Below are 16,973 nucleotides of genomic sequence, written 5' to 3'. Positions count from 1 at the left end.
CAGAGAAAAGTAGCTGGGAATTGACACCATTAAATCAGTGCGATCTCATCTGCGAAACGTATGAGGCAACATATGAAGGGAAACCTCAAGAAACTGCTCAAGAGCCATCATCCTCCACAGTCAAATAGTCAAAGGAAAATCTTCTGCTCAAGCATAAGATAAGTATTCATGGAGATATTGCAGATACAGTTAATAATGTCAATAGGTCTTCTACAACTATAAATAGATCAGAGACGCCAGATGCTTTTCTCTCTTCTTCACAAAATCAAGAGGTCTAGAAAGAAAAAAAAAAAACAACCACAACACCAAAATTCAGAGCTATATCCCAAAAATAATAGCAGCCGCTTCAAATATGTGGCTAGCTCCTATGGCTATAGACACAGCTGCACATTGCATAACGTTACAGAATTAAAGCTGTTACCTGCACACATTCTAAATGCATAGCCAGCATTAATGACACAGACCATCTAGGAAGGATTAAGGATTAGTTATCATTTCAACCCAATGAAAGAAGATCTATATTTCTCTTTTAGACACGTAATTCACAGGAGAATCGTGCTTGCCAACACTCTGAAAAAATAATCTTTCAGAATTCTTGCAAACCCAGTGTGTTATGATTTCATCTCATGAAATACAACACCTTTACATTAAACCTCATAAAACTAAATCCTGCTGGATCTCTTCCAGGCTTGGAGAATAAACAGCTATATCAGTAATGCCTAGAACAGTAAAATCTGGCCCACTGTCATATGGCATGTTCCCATTTACAGAGGGGAGCAGGTCTGCAAACAGCTAATTCACTTCGCTATTACAAAATCCTCACATATAATGAATTTCTCACATAATTGGTCTAAGAAATACTTCAAGGGAAAAAAAGAATGCTTTGAACACCATAATACATATTTATTTCTATTAGGTTTTGGGTTTTTTTTTACCTATTCCCTGCCTTCCCCTTAGTGAAATATGTGCTGCAGAGCTGCTCTGGTTTTTAGTGAGAAGGAGTGAGTTTAGTTGCATCTGGAACTCTGGTAGATAGTAAAGGGGGGAAATTTGTTGTCAAAACAGTTCAAAAGCACAGATGATCGTATCCGATGAGATTACTTTTTAAGGGCCGATTATTTTCCCTTTGCAGTCAGAAGAGCTAGGCAGATTCCTTTCAGTCTTGCCAGTCCCACCCAGAGCATGAGTAAGGATATTAAAATAACTGCTACAACTACAATTACACCAGGCAACACAGATGTAATGCAACAGCCCTCCTCAGGAACTCAGGGCAAATGTCCACCATAGATATGGAGAACGGTGTACGGCCAAAGAACAAAAGCCATTTTCTACGTGAATTGGACTCTTCCTGTCCCCTATGTAGAGCTATGCCTTAATCCCCAAATCTGGGCAGAGACTGGCACTTCTGCACGCAGGAACTGCAGTCACAGGCCCAGGTACGCAGATATCACCCATTCCTCACATCTTTCCAGTCACTTCATGGGCTAACTACATCTCAGGGGAACCGCAACCAGACCATCTCCAGTGCCACAGCACACTCGGTGCGAGTACAGGAGCCAAGGCTGACATTAACCGATGCCACCCCTCACCAGGGCCTGAATTCCTCTAAGGTTCCTCTCCTCATTTTTTCCATTTTGACCACATCACTCTGGATTTTAGTAGCCACGGCGGAAAGATTATATTCCTATAGTAAAAGGGCAGGTTAACGGTGTTGTAAACCACCCATGGCCGGTGACACAAAGCAGAGGCAGGAATCCTGAATCGCACAGGGAGGGAGCCGCTGGGGAAGGGATGAAAGTTCCCTGGCAACTGTCAAGAGGTCCTTTTTGAACTAGACAGAAGAGAAACATCCCTGTTAAGATGGATGATTAGATGATATAACGGCAGGGTGAGGTCACTGACCCTGTCACTGGAAAAAATTAGGAGGGGATGTGCACTTGGAGCACAGTAGATTGCACCTGCAAGCTTCCCATCAGGCAAAGGACCATGCAGGACACCTTCACCACCCAGGGGGACAACACGTGCCCAGTCTTTCCCTGGGGTGGGGAAGGCTGATGGCCTAGGAACGCTCTCTGTGGATCTGGGGCTATCCCAACCACCAAGTCACTTCTATCAGAAAGCTGCTGAGAGTATACATTGGTTCTCAGTGTGCACAAAAGCTCAGAGCTGGGAGGAGGGAACAGTAGCTGTTTGTACACTTGACCATGTAAGATGCTTTAACTCTCATGCTGGCTAATGACCTGACCCCAGAATTAGCCGCTCTTATTAAGGGCACATGCTGGCTGACTGTGAAACACAGCACCGGGTGAAACCCAAATGTCCACAGAGGCCTACTGCCCTTAGGGAAAGAAAGGTAAAAAGAACAAAACACAGGTGACAGGGTTAATGGCAAACTCTGATCTTACCTAATATTACTGTTCTTATGGGTTTATTCTGATATTTGAAGCATTATTTTCAATACAACTTGTGCCGAACCAGGTTTGTTCATCTTTCTCGGTGTGAACGCTTTCAAGATCCAAACGTGTAACTCTATACGTTATTAAGTAGCAAAGGATACACATCTGTAAACCACAGTACCTTTATTTTCAATGTTTATAGCACTACTCAAAATAACATCATTTCACCATTTACTCACAGATAAAAATATTAATTCTGACCCTAACACACTCTCTGCTAAAACTTTACTTACAGGGACTATACAAACCTTGTTTGCCCTGAAACCTTATAGGAAAAAAATATTATCCAAGTACACTAGAGAATTACATTCTCGTCCTCTTTTCCAAACATGAATCTGAATTTTCCCTGGGGGGGGTCAATCAAGCCAGCTGCGTATCAGTTGGGAACACGGGTTGCAAGACACTCAATTCCCTCAAAACTAGCAGAGTTTCATCCAGACCAGAAAACCAAGCACCAATGGCTTAGATCCCAAGGTCAGATCCGTTGTCTGGGTTTAATTCACTGTCAAGTTTCAGCCTGCAGCACCTTCATACCACATGAAAAACACACAAAAGTATCTGAATAAAGGTCCACAACAGAACTGGTAAGCAAGCTTTCTGTCTAGCAAAGCTGCTGCTCTAGCACATCACAATCTCTCAAGAAGGAAATTAAGATAATGAAGTAGCAGAAAAGCACAACAATCCTTTTTCCTGATATCTACATCGCACCTCCCTTACTGCAGTATAAATGCCCTGCGTGAACAGCCCCGCTAACTCCCAGAGAAGTGCCCCTTTTGGTCAGGAGCAGGATTTCTACCTCTGCAAAGCCATGATGAGCTTTGCGGTGGGACAGCAGTCTCTTTTTCTGCAGACAGAGAAGTCAAATTGGTGCAAAGCAAGGCATTGCAGCCTTCCTCAGCGTGCTGTTACGCTGCCTTACCCGCACCCCTTCCCAGCTCCTGCTCAGCCACGATGGGCCAGGGTTCAGCCCACAAATTGTTTGGGCAGAGTCATCATGGCTAGCAGAGTGCTGAGCCCTGGCACTCTGACCCAAGTGGCCTGTTAACTCCTAGACCAAGCACTACAAGGTAGGGTTGAAATTCAATAGAACCAAGCCTTGGGTCGGAAAAATGTGGTGAGGAAATCTGTGTTTGGGAAGAGGGAGGCTGAGCTGGTTTAGTCACACAGACAACGGAGAGCTGAGAATACTGAAAAGAATAGACACAATAATAAGTAAAGCTATGTAAAAAGTCAAAGTAATAAATAAATGTACCAGGTGGTTCTAAAACTTACCTCTGCCTATGTTACTTGCAAGCATTTGCATGTACTGAGAAAGAAAAAGTACACGTGGGGAAGAAGACCATGTCTGAAATGTATTTCAGACAGGGGTTTCTTTACGAGTCTCACCAAGTATACTTTTGTGTGTCAAGTTCAGGAAGGTAAAACTGTAAATTTCTAGTTTGAAAGCAGGAGAATAGTAGAGGAAGGAAAAAAGGGGAGATGATGACCAAGAGTTTGAATACATTCCTTGCTGATGAATACATGTTAAGTGACTGTTCTTGCTGCTTTTTTCAGTAATTTCTGAACTTCCTGAAAACTGCAGATGTCATACCATCGTAAGCCATGTCACCCAAACTACTTCTGGGTCAGCTTCTTCAGAACTGGCCTCAAACATCTGGATTTTTTTAATATTTGGCAATGCCAACTTTATAGTCTGCAAATATATTTTAATTACTGATTATGTGCCTACTAGTTTGATTATTTACATCACTTTGTAATTTAACTCCAATCCAATACAGAGACTAATTTGTTGATTTGATCATGATGTCAGATTGATCTGATTGTTTCATTGCTTTATTTTAAATCAGGTTTAATAAAGTTTTAAATAGCATAGCTTTGGGCAACAGGTTCTCTTGATTTTACTTTTTAAAAAATGTTTTACTACAAATTGTTTCTTAAAAATAATTTCTCTCAACAAGTAACATGTGTCCAAACCTTGAGGCCATTAGACTTGCTATCATCTACCTACAAACCTGACCATTATTCCCCTAAAAGCAGCAATCAGCTCTGAAAATTAGTTTCTATACCCACCTCTCTCTCACACACGTTATAGTCATTTTCCCCCTTAAGCACCACAGCAGCAGAGAGGCGGCTATTTTTTGCCCACGCCATCACGCATGACCCCATAGTATGTAGACCCATGCCAAAGCTCAACCACACGTCCATGGCTTTCATCACTCATCAGTACTACAGTGACCTTGAATGCAGACGGCTGAAGCCTGCCTCCAAATCTCCTGATTTGGAGAGTAAAATTTGGAGCTAGACCCCTCAGGACCACCAACAACCGCAAAACTCGCTGTGGCCAACGATGGCAGTATTCCTGCCCTGCACTGCCCTTCCCAGGCAGAGGCAGCATTTCTCCTTTCTTCCCTTCTGCATCATCCGTGTCCTACCCAGAGCCCAAAACCCTTGGCATAGGCACCCTGTATGGCTCCCGTAGCGGGGCCCCGCTCTCTGCTCAAGGTGCTAGCTACTACCAGGCTGCAAATAACAGCTGGGGGGGAGAAAGCAAAGACATATTATGTTATAGCTTTTTAAATAAAATACACAGGTACTGTGCAACTGGAGTCCTCTAGGGCATGGTCTCTGCTATCTTTAATTGTCATCCAGCACTTAGATTAGGTAGATAATAAAGGGAGCGGTAATCGCAAACAGACATTCTGCATGAGCAAAAATGCTCACCATGACAAAAACTGTAGCCAGATATAGATGTATGTCAGATAAATTTGAAGGATCATAACTTGCTAAAGCTCTAGCATGCAAATAAATCTAGATTTATATACATATACGTGTGTGTGTGTGTATAATACAGCATCCAAGTACTTGTATTTACCATTTAATATAAGGAAAGTACAATGCAACATTAAAAAACAGAGGCTTGTAATAATATTTAATCATGTTCCTACGGAAAACATTCCAAATTGGAAAAACTTGCCTGAAAACTTAAAGATACTAAATGCAGGGAAACTATTGAGGGAATGACCACTAAAATAAAAACAACCAAAAAAAAAAAAAAACCAACTAGAAAACTCCTTGTGACTTGGTTTTGTTTCCATTTGAAAGTAATCATCCCCAGTTTGATCTTTCCCCTTCGTGACATCAAACCCTGATTAAAGGTGGTCTAGAGTTTCAGTCCCTAAACGTGCGTTTCGGGAGAACAGCGGCAGCGAGCAGAAACGGCTCGTTGGAAGATCGACACACGCTGTCCCAGAGCAAATTAAAAAACCGACATGGTGTGCACAAGCGCCACCAAGAGGTTCTTCTTCCATAGCCCAAAGATGATTTTTTTTCCCCCCTGAGCAGCGGCACCCTGCGCCGCTCGGGCACAGGCTCAGCACCCTGCGAGCAGGAGACACTCGCTGACACCAGGCGGTTGCTGCTGCGTTTCAGGGAGTGTTGTAAATGGAAAGCAAAAAAAAAAAAAAAAAAAAAAAAAAAAGGATAAATGATTTTTTTTAGGGTTCCTTTCAGAATAGGGAGGGGGGAGGAAGATATATCTACAGCACATGCAGTTTTTGACAACGGAGCTTTTAAATGTTGTGGTAACAGAAAACAAGACCTCTGCCCAGTCCCGGATCTGGAAAATGTTAAATTCCACCTTATCAGCCACCGAAACAGAGTCAAGAGGGATCTGTTGCTGAGCTGCCTCACGTCAAAACCTGTGCAATCCTATTTTTTTCCTATCAAATGCAATTGCAAGATTCAAATAGTAATAATATTTTGGTAGTATGATGCTGGAGCCTGTTTTTAAAGGTAAGCAGACATTTTCATCAGATTTTTTCCATCGTGGGGAGAAAGCCAGGTTTGTCCTGACCACTGCCATTTTATGGGCTGAAGAGAATGAGCTAAGAAGCCAGAGCTTTCTCATTCTTCTACAATAGTACTAACCAAAGGGTAATTCCTCAAGCCCCAAGTTTATGCTTACAGAGCCCCTGAGGTCAGCATATCCCTAATGTGCTTGGCCTGGCTACTCCCACCAGGGAGTGGCCAGTGGGGCTGGACCCCCTTCAGGGGTGAAAGCACCATCTAGTCACTTGGGAAAGGTGGGTGCTTCGTGCTGGGCAAGGCTTGGCTACCCTCCACGCGTGCATGCCTCCCTTCACAAATCACTTCTCTCAGTGTGGCAGATAACCCATCCTGGTCTTCCCATCTTCCACAGTGGGAAACCAACCTGTGGGCTGCCCAGGGGCTGAAAGCTCAGAGTTTTCTCCAGGCAGGGGAGGGAGGTTGCAACAAAGCCTTGAATTGAGCCTCCCAGGTCCTGGGTAATCCTGCAGGAGCCCCAGTGAGGGCTCAGCTGGGTAAGGCTGCAAGCCACCCAGAACTTGCAAGAACTCTGAACTTGGAGCATGGGTTGGACAAGATGGTCTCCTGAGGTCCCTTCCATCCACAGTTATCCCATGACTCTGCAACCAAAAAGCATGATGCTGCCTGCAGGTCGGTGACAAAGGAATATGGGTCTCAGGCTGGGGAAGCCACCAGTGATGGTGGATTTCACCTCAAGCTCATCACATCAGCAAAGCACCTCAATGGGTCATAGGGTCTGGGGAGGGTGGGGTGCAAAGAGGCCTCCACATACAGTACACAGCCAGGTAAGGGATTAAATTATCTCAAGGCAGTGGATTTGTGAAAATACGCAACAGACAGATTAACAAAATGGCAGTATTTATTGCTGCCTGTGTTGAAGCAAGTCTTGCCTGCTCTTTAGCAGACAGGCAAGTGTCAATGTATTTTCCCTTTTCTACTTCTCGGCTTTCAGGACTGGCCAGGAAAAGGTACAGAAGATCTGAGTTCACACCAAGGCTTGAGAGCAAGAGGAAGTTGCACCATGGTTTTAACACAGATGGCACAGACCAGGCACACTCTTTAGAACATAATGCTACTCTTAATGCCCTGCAGGCACCAAGGACTTTGAGTCATTTTCCCAACAGTTCATTCATTTTCAACACCATCCATCGGGTAACACTTACCTGGCGGGGGAGGGCTGAGGTTGGGGTCTTTTTTTTTCCCAGGCAGCTCATTCTCTCACCTAACTCCCAAGATTTAAAGTGATTTAAGCACTTAAGGATTAAAGGCATTTTAACAGCTTATATTGCTTTAAGCATCTAAGGTGGCTTAAATGCTTATGCTGCTTTCAGGGGTTTAAAGCAGCTTAACCGTCCATGCCACTTGATGAATTTACGGGAGCTGAAAAGCCTATGTTCCCTTTAAAACAATAAAAACGTACCTTAAAATATCATTGTATTTTAAGAGTGTTGTCCTGCTCGGCTCCTCCCCCCAGGTTGGACCAGGTCACTCAGGGGTTTATCTGGGAGGGTGCCCAAACTGTCCAGCCCCCCACTTTTCCTAGGGTGGTCTCAGTGCCCTTACCTGCCAGCTGCAAGCTTCATGGCAAGTGGGCTCTCCCCTGCAGGTGCCTTCCCTGTTCCCGGGCCGGGTGACGTTTGCCCTGACAGCCTGGGAATGCAACCACAACCCGGGAAGGGCATCCCGACACACAACCCAGTTCCCCAAGGGCTGCCCAGACTGGCCTTTCAGAGACAGCCCCGTCCCTCCCGAAAGACGATGCAAGCAACGCAGGGCTGTCTCAGGGAGGCAAGGCTGCAAGGTCTCCCCACCCGCAGCAGCCACCCAAGACCGCAGGGACCCCCAACATCCCCCACAGAGACAGCCCCACAAGTGTCTCCTCCTCTACCCCCATTACCCCTTGAACACACTGGCACAGACACCCAAAGCTGCTTAGGCTTTGCTAGACTGTTACGGTGTGAGGAACGCACAACAATTTATTGTCGTTTAGACAATTATTCTCTCACCTGATGACCCCTCCCCACCCGGGAAGGGGAATGGGGAAAAACAGGGAAACCCGAGGGTTGAAATATAAACAGATTTAATAGAATAAGACTAAATAATTAACAATAATAATACTAAAGAACCAATATTGATCCTGATACCAATATAAAATATACAAGGGTTATACTCATCCAATTCTATGAGCAGGAAGCTGTGCACTCCCAGCAGTGGACAGCAAATGTCGGACACTGCGAGTGCTGCAGCTTTGGAAAGGGCTCAGAGGTCCGGCACCAGGGCAAGAAGTTCTCAGGATCGCCGCCATCATAGAAGAGGAGAAACTCCTCAGCAAACTTTCCAATTTATATTGAATGTGACGTTCATGGTATGAAATAATCCTGTTGGCCAGCCTGGGTCAAGTGCCTGGGTCTCGCTCCTCCTCATCCCTGCACCTGGTGAGATCGAAAACACTGAGACCTTGAAACCCACATCCCATAGCTGGCTATAAAGTAAATATTTTCACAAATTCAGACACAAGAGTCTTCTAAAAGTGCAGTTTTCCCTAGCATTAGAAGAGACCTTACTGAAAAGTAAAATTACTGAAAGAGAACTTAATCCTGCCTCGCTCAAACCAGGACGTAGATTTTGAGCACTTTGCATGAAAATCATCCAGACCCTGCTGCGAATGCGGCAGGTTTTCTGCCCGCAGCAGCCGCTCCACGCAGCTCACACACCACCCCACGTCGGTGTATGGGCCCGGCATTCTGGTCTGCAGTCCAGGAGAGCCGTACCCGAGTTTGCAGCGAGGAGCACCGATGGCAGCCTCCCACTCCAGCCTTTTCCCGTGCCAAGGGATCAGAGTGAGGGCAGTCATGATGGCTCAGGGCTGCGGGCTTGGGCTGGTTTTGTTTACATGATCTCAGATTGTTTCAAATTTATAGCAAATGAGTTCACCAGGGGTGATTAAAAATGGAAATAGTAAGGTCTCATAAAGCCTCGTTTAAAATCAAAGCTTAATCCAGGAAAAACAGTGTGTTTTTCCTCCTTATTTCCTGTGGGCTGGAAACAAACAAGCAAACATTTCTGGTGAAAAAAATGAGCAGATTTCTGTCGTAAATGTCTCATCCTCCACCACAGAAAATGGTTACTATCTCTAGTCTGTTCAGATTTGGGTCCTTGCTTCCACACAGCCCAGCAGGCTGGGTCTGTGGAAAGCGGTGTACGGGGCTACCGGGAATTTATGGAGCAGGCAAATTGTCTTCTGATCATGCTGAGATCCACCTGAAGGGATGTCAGTCACTCCAAAAAATGAGAAGCAGTGAAAAAAGGTGGGAGAAAAACAAACCACAAGCTTGTCGATTTTACAAAGACCTGATGAACAGCCCGGCCATTCAGGGTAAGAGCAAATGTGCTGGTAGGTCCCCCTTCCACTGAAGAGGAGTTTGGGGACAGAGGCCAGTGGGACCAGCACTGGGAGCTGGAAGTAACATCTCCTGGAAGTGGCAACAGCTACAGCCTCTGTCAATGCCCAGCACTTGGCAAAATGGGCTGAAAATGGGCACCATAAGTCATCGGTGGCGCTCAGTGCCATGCAAGTCAGCTGAGGCCAAGAGTTTGCAGATTTATTGTTTAAAGGTATGAGTTGGACACAGATACTAAATGGCAAGAATAGGTGGAGCTGTAAGAAATAAACTACTTTTAAGCCCTTTCCACAGGTGATATTAGGCATTCAGGACATTTATTTTCCAGGTATGAAACAACATTAAGTAACAGATAAACTAGCCTGCAGGGAGATTACATCCATCAGCGTGGCCTGCTGGAAGGGATCTTGAAATCTCCTCTAAAGGAGCTGGCACTGGCTTCAGTGTGACAACAGCCCACCTGAGGCAGCACTGTGGCCACTCCAGCACGGCAGCCCCGTGCCTTCCCTGGGGCAATGCTGCAGCTCCCGTCTCTTTCCTATGCTACAAGCAGTGACCCAGACCTCCAGGAAGCCTACTCTGGATACTGAACATACAGGGACCCTGCAATTTACGGAAGTCATCACAGCTAAGGCTAGCTTCCCATAAAACATCTCTATAAGGAGATATATTCAGTAGCTGATTAATGAATGTGGTTTACCACAAAATGATACTGCACAGGCCTACTCTTTTCAATAATAATCTCATAAATAATATTACTAAAAATCCAAGAAATATCCAAATTGCACTGAAGCTGCGTTGTGATCCCAGTGCCTTTCCTGTTGTCTTCCCCTTTGTGGTAAATCAACACAAACATAATTCTTTAAGGGAGTTCCTAGGTGAAGACAGGAGCAAAGGGCAAGGGATGTGTCTATGCTGCGCAGCGCCAGGACCACGCTTTCAGCCTCAGAAAAACGTGCCAGGTGACGGTATTTCAAAAAAACTTGGATGTTCCCACCCGGGGAAAACCCCCTTTGGCCTTCAGAGGCCATCCAGGGGCTGTAGGGCCAGGGTCCTCCGCAGCCCCCAGCCCCTCGCAGGGGACAGCCAGGGGCAAGAAGGGCTGGGGGGGCCTCGCAGGGCAGCCCCACGGCGGCTGGGGGCTGCCAAGCCGGAGGGGGGCCAGGGGGAGCCGGCAGCCCCCAGCCGCTGCCTGCGGCTCCAGCGCCGGGCCGAGCCCTGCCGGCATCGCGGGGAGGGGGCGGAGGTGCCAGACACCCCCCGGGGGGCTGAGGGAACAGACAGCCTCGCCCCCTGCTTGGGGAACCGGCCCGGACACATCGTGCGTCCGCTGGCAGGGGAAGCGCCAAACGTTGAGTAGGGGGTGGCCGGGGCGGAGAGCGGGGGTCCCACCGCTTGGCAGTAGCTGTGTTAGCGGCAGAGCTCACCTCCAGCCACCCGAGAGCGGCCCCTCTCCCCCGGCCCGGCCGAGGAGCTCCTCGGGCTTTCGTGGCTCTTTGTTCGCGGGGATCTTTTCCCCCCTTCCCCGTGCTCGCACGGTAACGTTTCTCGCAAGGATTTCCTGCCAAAAGACAATCCCCCTGAGCAAAAGCAGACCGAGAAAGTAGTGACCAATCCTTTCTGGATGGCTGTCACCAGGCTCCTCCCAGCCCCCGCTCCCCCTGCCATTTGCATACAAAAAAATCCAGAAAACTCCCGTTTGCCCCCGCATCTCGCTCAGACCCTCCGTCCCCGTCTGGCAGGCAGGAGCCCGGGCTGGGGGACGCTGCCTGCCGCTGAGGGCAGCCGCCCGCTCCGCGCCCCGCCACCACGGCCCCCCGAAGCCTTTCGCCAGCCCCCCTTTTTCCTCCTCCGCGCCCCAAAATGCAGCGCCGCTTCTGCGCCCTGCTCCTGCTGGCGTCCCAGTGCATGGGCTCGGCCGCCGGGCTCTTCCCCTTCGGGGAGCCCGACTTCTCCTACAAGCGCTCCAACTGCAAGCCCATCCCCGCCCCGATGCTGCTGTGCCGGGGCATCGAGTACCAGAGCATGCGGCTGCCCAACCTGCTGGGGCATGAGACGGTACAGGAGGTGCTGGAGCAGGCCTCCACCTGGATCCCGCTGGTGCAGAAGCAGTGCCACCCCGACACCAGGAAGTTCCTCTGCTCCCTCTTTGCCCCGGTCTGCATCGACGACCTGGACGAGATCATCCAGCCCTGCCACTCGCTCTGCGAGGAGGTGAAGGAGAGCTGCGCCCCGGTGATGTCCGCCTTCGGCTTCCCCTGGCCCGACATGCTGGACTGCAGCCGCTTCCCCAAGGACAACGACCTCTGCATCCCGCTGGCCAGCAGCGACCACATCCTCCCGGTCACCAGGGAAGGTAAGAGGGACGGCCGGGCTGCCCCCGGGCCGGCAGCACCTGCCCCCCGATGACCCCCCCCCCTCCCCGACAGTGGGGTCCCTCCCCAGCTGGGGACCCGAGGCGTCTCCCGCCCGTTACAGCGCGGGGGGGGCTGGGGTGGGGGCCGGGGATCAGGCTCAAGGAGGCTTTCCCGGGGGGACTGGAGAAACCGCAGGCACGGTCGGGGAACTGGCACCGGCCTGTCGCCGTCCCCAAAGGAAAGGTGGGGGACCCCGGACTGGAGCGGCGCGGCTGCCAAAGGGACATCCTCCCTCTGCAAAGATCACCGCTGAAGCGCGGGGTTGGGGTGCTTTGTGTCGTGTGTCCCCCCTCCTCTTTACTCTTTCCCCCTTTAAAAAAAAAAAAAAACAAAACCAAAAAACAAAACCACCAACTTTTGGCTTAGGTGTGACCTTAAAAGCACACCGTGCCCCCCCGCTCCCGCGGGTCTGCAGCAAGGTAAGGCGCGTCAAAGTACTCGGCAGCGCCGGGGCTGAGGGAGGCGAGGCGGGGGGTGAAGGCGCAGGGCAAGTCCTTTCCATCGAGGGGTAGAAAAGCGGCGTGTCCCGAAGGGTCCCCAACGCCACCTGCTGTTCCCTTCTCCCCGAGCCTGATGGGGACTGTCCCTTGCATTTCCAGCACCCAAGGTCTGCGATGCCTGCAAAAACAAAAACGAGGACGATAACGACATTGTGGAAAACCTCTGCAAAAATGACTTTGGTAAGTGGAAGCAGAGCCCCCTCAGCTGAAACTCAAGAGTTGAGGATCAGGTAAAACTCCCGGTGGAGTCAGGGAGAGATGTGCTGGAATAAAAGCAGGGCTTTGTCTTATCTGCAGATGGACCCGCCTGACTGTTGGGTCATGAAACACAAAATTCCATCTCAGAATAAGAAGTGGCCCTTTTTACAGTCCTTTTCTGTTTGCTGTTTCGAAGTAGTGCTCTTTTATGTGGACGTTGCTGGCAAGTCGAATAGAAAGTAAAATGAAAAAAAAAAAAAGAATCTTTCATCCAGACTATTGCCTGGGGAGAAGTAGAGCAAAGCTTCACTTAGACGTATGAGAAAGAGCCGCATGACCAATCTCATGTATGGTAAGAAAGACTTTCTCCGCAGATTAAGAACGAAGCTCTATATATCATTTGACAGAGAAGGTAATGCACAGACAATTGGGGATATAAACTTAATGGGAAGATCTGGGGTTAGGAGAGGACAAGAAAGCCCCTTCGACACAGACAACTGAACAGCACATTATCCACACATTAGCATTTCAAGAGAAAAAGGGAATAAGGAGGGGAATCCTTTTATAATAGGTCAGTGTTTATACCTGAAAACATATTTGTAGTATCACTATCTACAACAATTCAAAAGTCTTTCTTTAAAAAAAAATATCCACTGCACAAAACCTGAAACCGTGACTGTGGGACATAAATGTTAAAACAACCAATAGCTTTGGCCTGGCAAATTGCACTCGGATAAATCCTCCTAAAGCTAAACATGCCCCACAGATTCTTACAGAGCCCTGTATCCCCCCTCCTAGTTATTTTACCAAATCGAATGCAGCTGTTGGACCAATTTGCCCTCCACGGGATCTATTCTTTCAAAAAAACAATGCATGTGAAATATCATTTCCTTACAGGTTTGCCTAAAATCCTCTCCAGCCTAATAAATTAAGTTTAGAAGTTTTCAGCCGCAGCAGAGATCATGTTTCAGATTAGGTCTAGGTACTCGCCTCTCCGCCTCCCCTTCATGCTCTAGTTTCAGGAAGACTGTCTTCTCCCAGCAAAAACGGGAGCGCAGCTTAATGTAGCAAACCTGCCCTCCCTCTGTTTGCAAACAAGGAGAAAAGCCAGAGAAAATATTAATTTAGAAAGGAAGGGAAAAGAGGGGGAGGGGGAAGAGGAGAAAAGAAACCCCCAAAACCTCAACCCTAAGGTTGATTCAAACTGGAATGACTTGCATGCCCTTTGTGGCTTTAGAAATGGAGCCACCTGCTGCCTCTTCTGTCAGCCCTGACAGTTTAATTAGCAATAGAGCACCTCCCTCCCCAGGTCCTCTTTATGTGCACTAATGGGAAAAAACCTCTCAATCTCTCTCCCTCTCTCCCTCATCCCACTTCCCCCTCCCCTCGCTCTATTAGCCTTGAAGATAAAAGTGAAGGAGATTGCCTACATCAATGGGGATACCAAGATCACCCCCGAAACAAAGAGCAAGACCATCTACAAGCTGAATGGGCTGACGGAAAGGGATCTGAGGAAGATCGTGCTCTGGCTCAAAGGTGGCCTCCAGTGTACCTGCGATGAGATGAATGACATCAATGTCCCCTACTTGGTGATGGGGCAAAAGCAAGCTGGGGAACTGGTGATCACCTCGCTGAAGCGGTGGCAGAAAGGGCAGCGGGCTTTCAAGCGGTTCTCCCGCAGCATCCGCAAACTGCAGTGTTAGTGGCTTCGACTCTGGCCGCCTCCAGCAGCCACCTCTGTCCCGAGCTCTCCGGGCCTCCTGCACCTTCTTGCTTCGGCCCCTCTGAGCCTCGAGATGCCACGGGCACGAGACACGGTGACCGCTCTCCAAGAGGGGAGGGAGCCCTCCATTTTTGTACATAGGTTAAAATGTAATAAAAAAAAAAATCATGACTATTTTTGGAAGTATTAAAGTATCTCGCTAAAAGCTTTTTTTTTTGTTTTATGGTTGCAAACGTGACTTTGGTCTGAGGTTTTTCCCTCTTCATTTTGGTAATGCTGGTTCATTTATATTGCTGCTTCTCTGTATACGTGCATGTTTGTTGTGCAAAAGTAGGAGATGCAGAGAAAGACAGCCACGCATGCGACTGGCCTGTCACAGTGGGTACGACTCTTTCACTGAGGTGAAATGGCTCGCCATCTATATTAACACTATAAAAGTCATGTTACGACTCTTGCATGTGGTACATAGGCACCAGTAAGAGTATATTAACCATTCTCACATTTTATTTTCCACAAGTCTGAGCCCTTCTCTTGCAGAAAACATGAACAAGTTTTGGAGCTGGTTGATCTGAATGCAACTTTTTTTCTTATTATTTTGCAAATTAAACCATCTATAGCCTAACTGTAATATACCTAGTGGTTAACCTGAAAGAGTTGTAAAATATTGCTTTAATTAACCTTGTAAATACTCCAGATAAATGTTATATTCTTGTATATAAACTTTACATCATAGTTTACCCATTGTCTCAGTCTGTATTTACTTTAATCTGTTTTGGGAGAAAGCTGTCCAGCTGGGCTTGGTCACGGCAAAGCAAAACTTGACCTTCCACCCCAGGTGGCCAGTAGAGTAGTACGAGGAAGCCTCTAGTGCTGCCATCAGAAAAAATGTACTGGACCTCACTTCCCCAAAGATGAACCCACAAGACATGGGACTGAGGTTCAGTCAACTCGTTTTAATATGTGTCTGTTGAGCTCTTCAAGATGAAGAGTTTTCTGTGGCTCCTTTGTTCGACTGCCTGCATTTTCATCTCCTCTCCTCAGAAGACTCCGCTTTTTGCTGGTGTGGAATTGCAGTGAGACCATTTGCTTAAATATCAAATCCATTTATCCATTTCTTACAGCTGAAAAAGATGTACTAAGGAGTGCAAGAGTAGACAGAAAAGTCTCATTTGGAACTAGCAATTCAGAATAATGGTAGAGCAAGGCATGTTTTGTGTGTATGTACACTCACTATCCTTACTGAGAAAGAAAATAAAACCTACCTAATAGTGTAACTAGAGGAATGGTTTGCAGCATTTTTCTTACAAATGTTTTCTGATGAAGAGCATTACGTGCTAGAATTTTATTGTATTTATCCTGAAAAATAATCTTGCTTCCCAGTGCTGTCACACATAAAAAATTCCTCTTAGCTTTACTGAGAGGATGAGCAATCCAATATTCCCAAGGACAAGGTTTGACGCTAACCATTCACAGACAGAATGCAAATCCAACCTAGAATATTTTTTTAAGTAAAAATAAAAATCATATTAATATCATAAATTTAGTGTGATTTTTTTTCACCATCAGGATAAAAAGATAAATTCTAAAGATCCAACATGTTAAATTTGTCCTAGAAAAAAGAATTGTCTACCCTCTCCCAAAGTCTTAATGAACTCACAAGAACAGTCAGGCTCTGAGTAAGCAAAAAAAGATCAGTCCTCACAAATATCCTCAAAATAATAAAAAATAACGATAATAATAGTAATAATGAAAAGAATAATCAAAGAAAAAGCCCCATTCCAAACTGGCTCTTTAATGTCATTAAAACTTTTCTTCTGAATGGACCTAGCTTCCCGGGAAACATATTTGAGTCTTTTCGTGCTATGGTATAATTATTTTAATACCAGCACTATGTCCATCATCTCACAGAGCCATCAGCATCCAGATGTCACATTGCTCTATCCATCTCACTCAGCATATAATGTAATCGTTGTCCCTGAACAGCCTTGTTTTTAGAGCTCACAGATAAAGAGAGGCTGAAGATGAGCCTGCAGGAAATGGGCTTGCGCTGCCTGGTGGAGGAAAACACCCCGAAGAGCCAGTCATTGCAGCGCAGTTTCTGCGGACCAAAAATGAACAGCCAGGACTGCTCCACTCAGCCTGCCTTACCGATACTAAGTCCTCCTACAGCAACCATAAAATCATCTTAATTGGGCTGTTCTAGAAGGCAGCAGGACTGATGCTGATGAGGACAGACAGGTCACAAGTTACTCACTCTGGGGTCATATTAAGGCCAAGAATACAGAACAGATTTTTCCCAAATCACTTAGATGCATGAAGACACATTACCTATGACCAACATCATCCTGTCTTTAAAAAAACCCAAAACATTCCCCTTCCTCCATCACAAAATAAACACTGCTACCCCAGCAAAATCCTGTTCCTGTCAGGAC

The 16,973-nt window shown here is 47.0% G+C and overlaps 1 protein-coding gene across 1 annotated transcript; it reads left to right on the top strand.

Annotated features, from left to right (window-relative positions):
- The first annotated feature begins 11,410 nt into the window (after positions 1-11,410).
- On the top strand, positions 11,411-15,818 carry SFRP2 (secreted frizzled related protein 2). Its single transcript, XM_063335971.1, has 3 exons — positions 11,411-12,059; positions 12,720-12,800; positions 14,217-15,818. The coding sequence occupies exons 1-3, from the start codon at positions 11,567-11,569 to the stop codon at positions 14,519-14,521; spliced, it is 879 nt and encodes a 292-aa protein (XP_063192041.1). The 5' UTR covers positions 11,411-11,566; the 3' UTR covers positions 14,522-15,818.
- The last annotated feature ends 1,155 nt before the right edge of the window (positions 15,819-16,973 follow it).

This window comes from Chroicocephalus ridibundus, chromosome 5 (genome assembly GCF_963924245.1).
Source record: "Chroicocephalus ridibundus chromosome 5, bChrRid1.1, whole genome shotgun sequence".
Lineage (NCBI taxonomy): Eukaryota > Metazoa > Chordata > Aves > Charadriiformes > Laridae > Chroicocephalus > Chroicocephalus ridibundus.
Note: the sequence above shows the minus strand (reverse complement) of the source record. Positions and strands in the feature narration are given on the sequence as shown.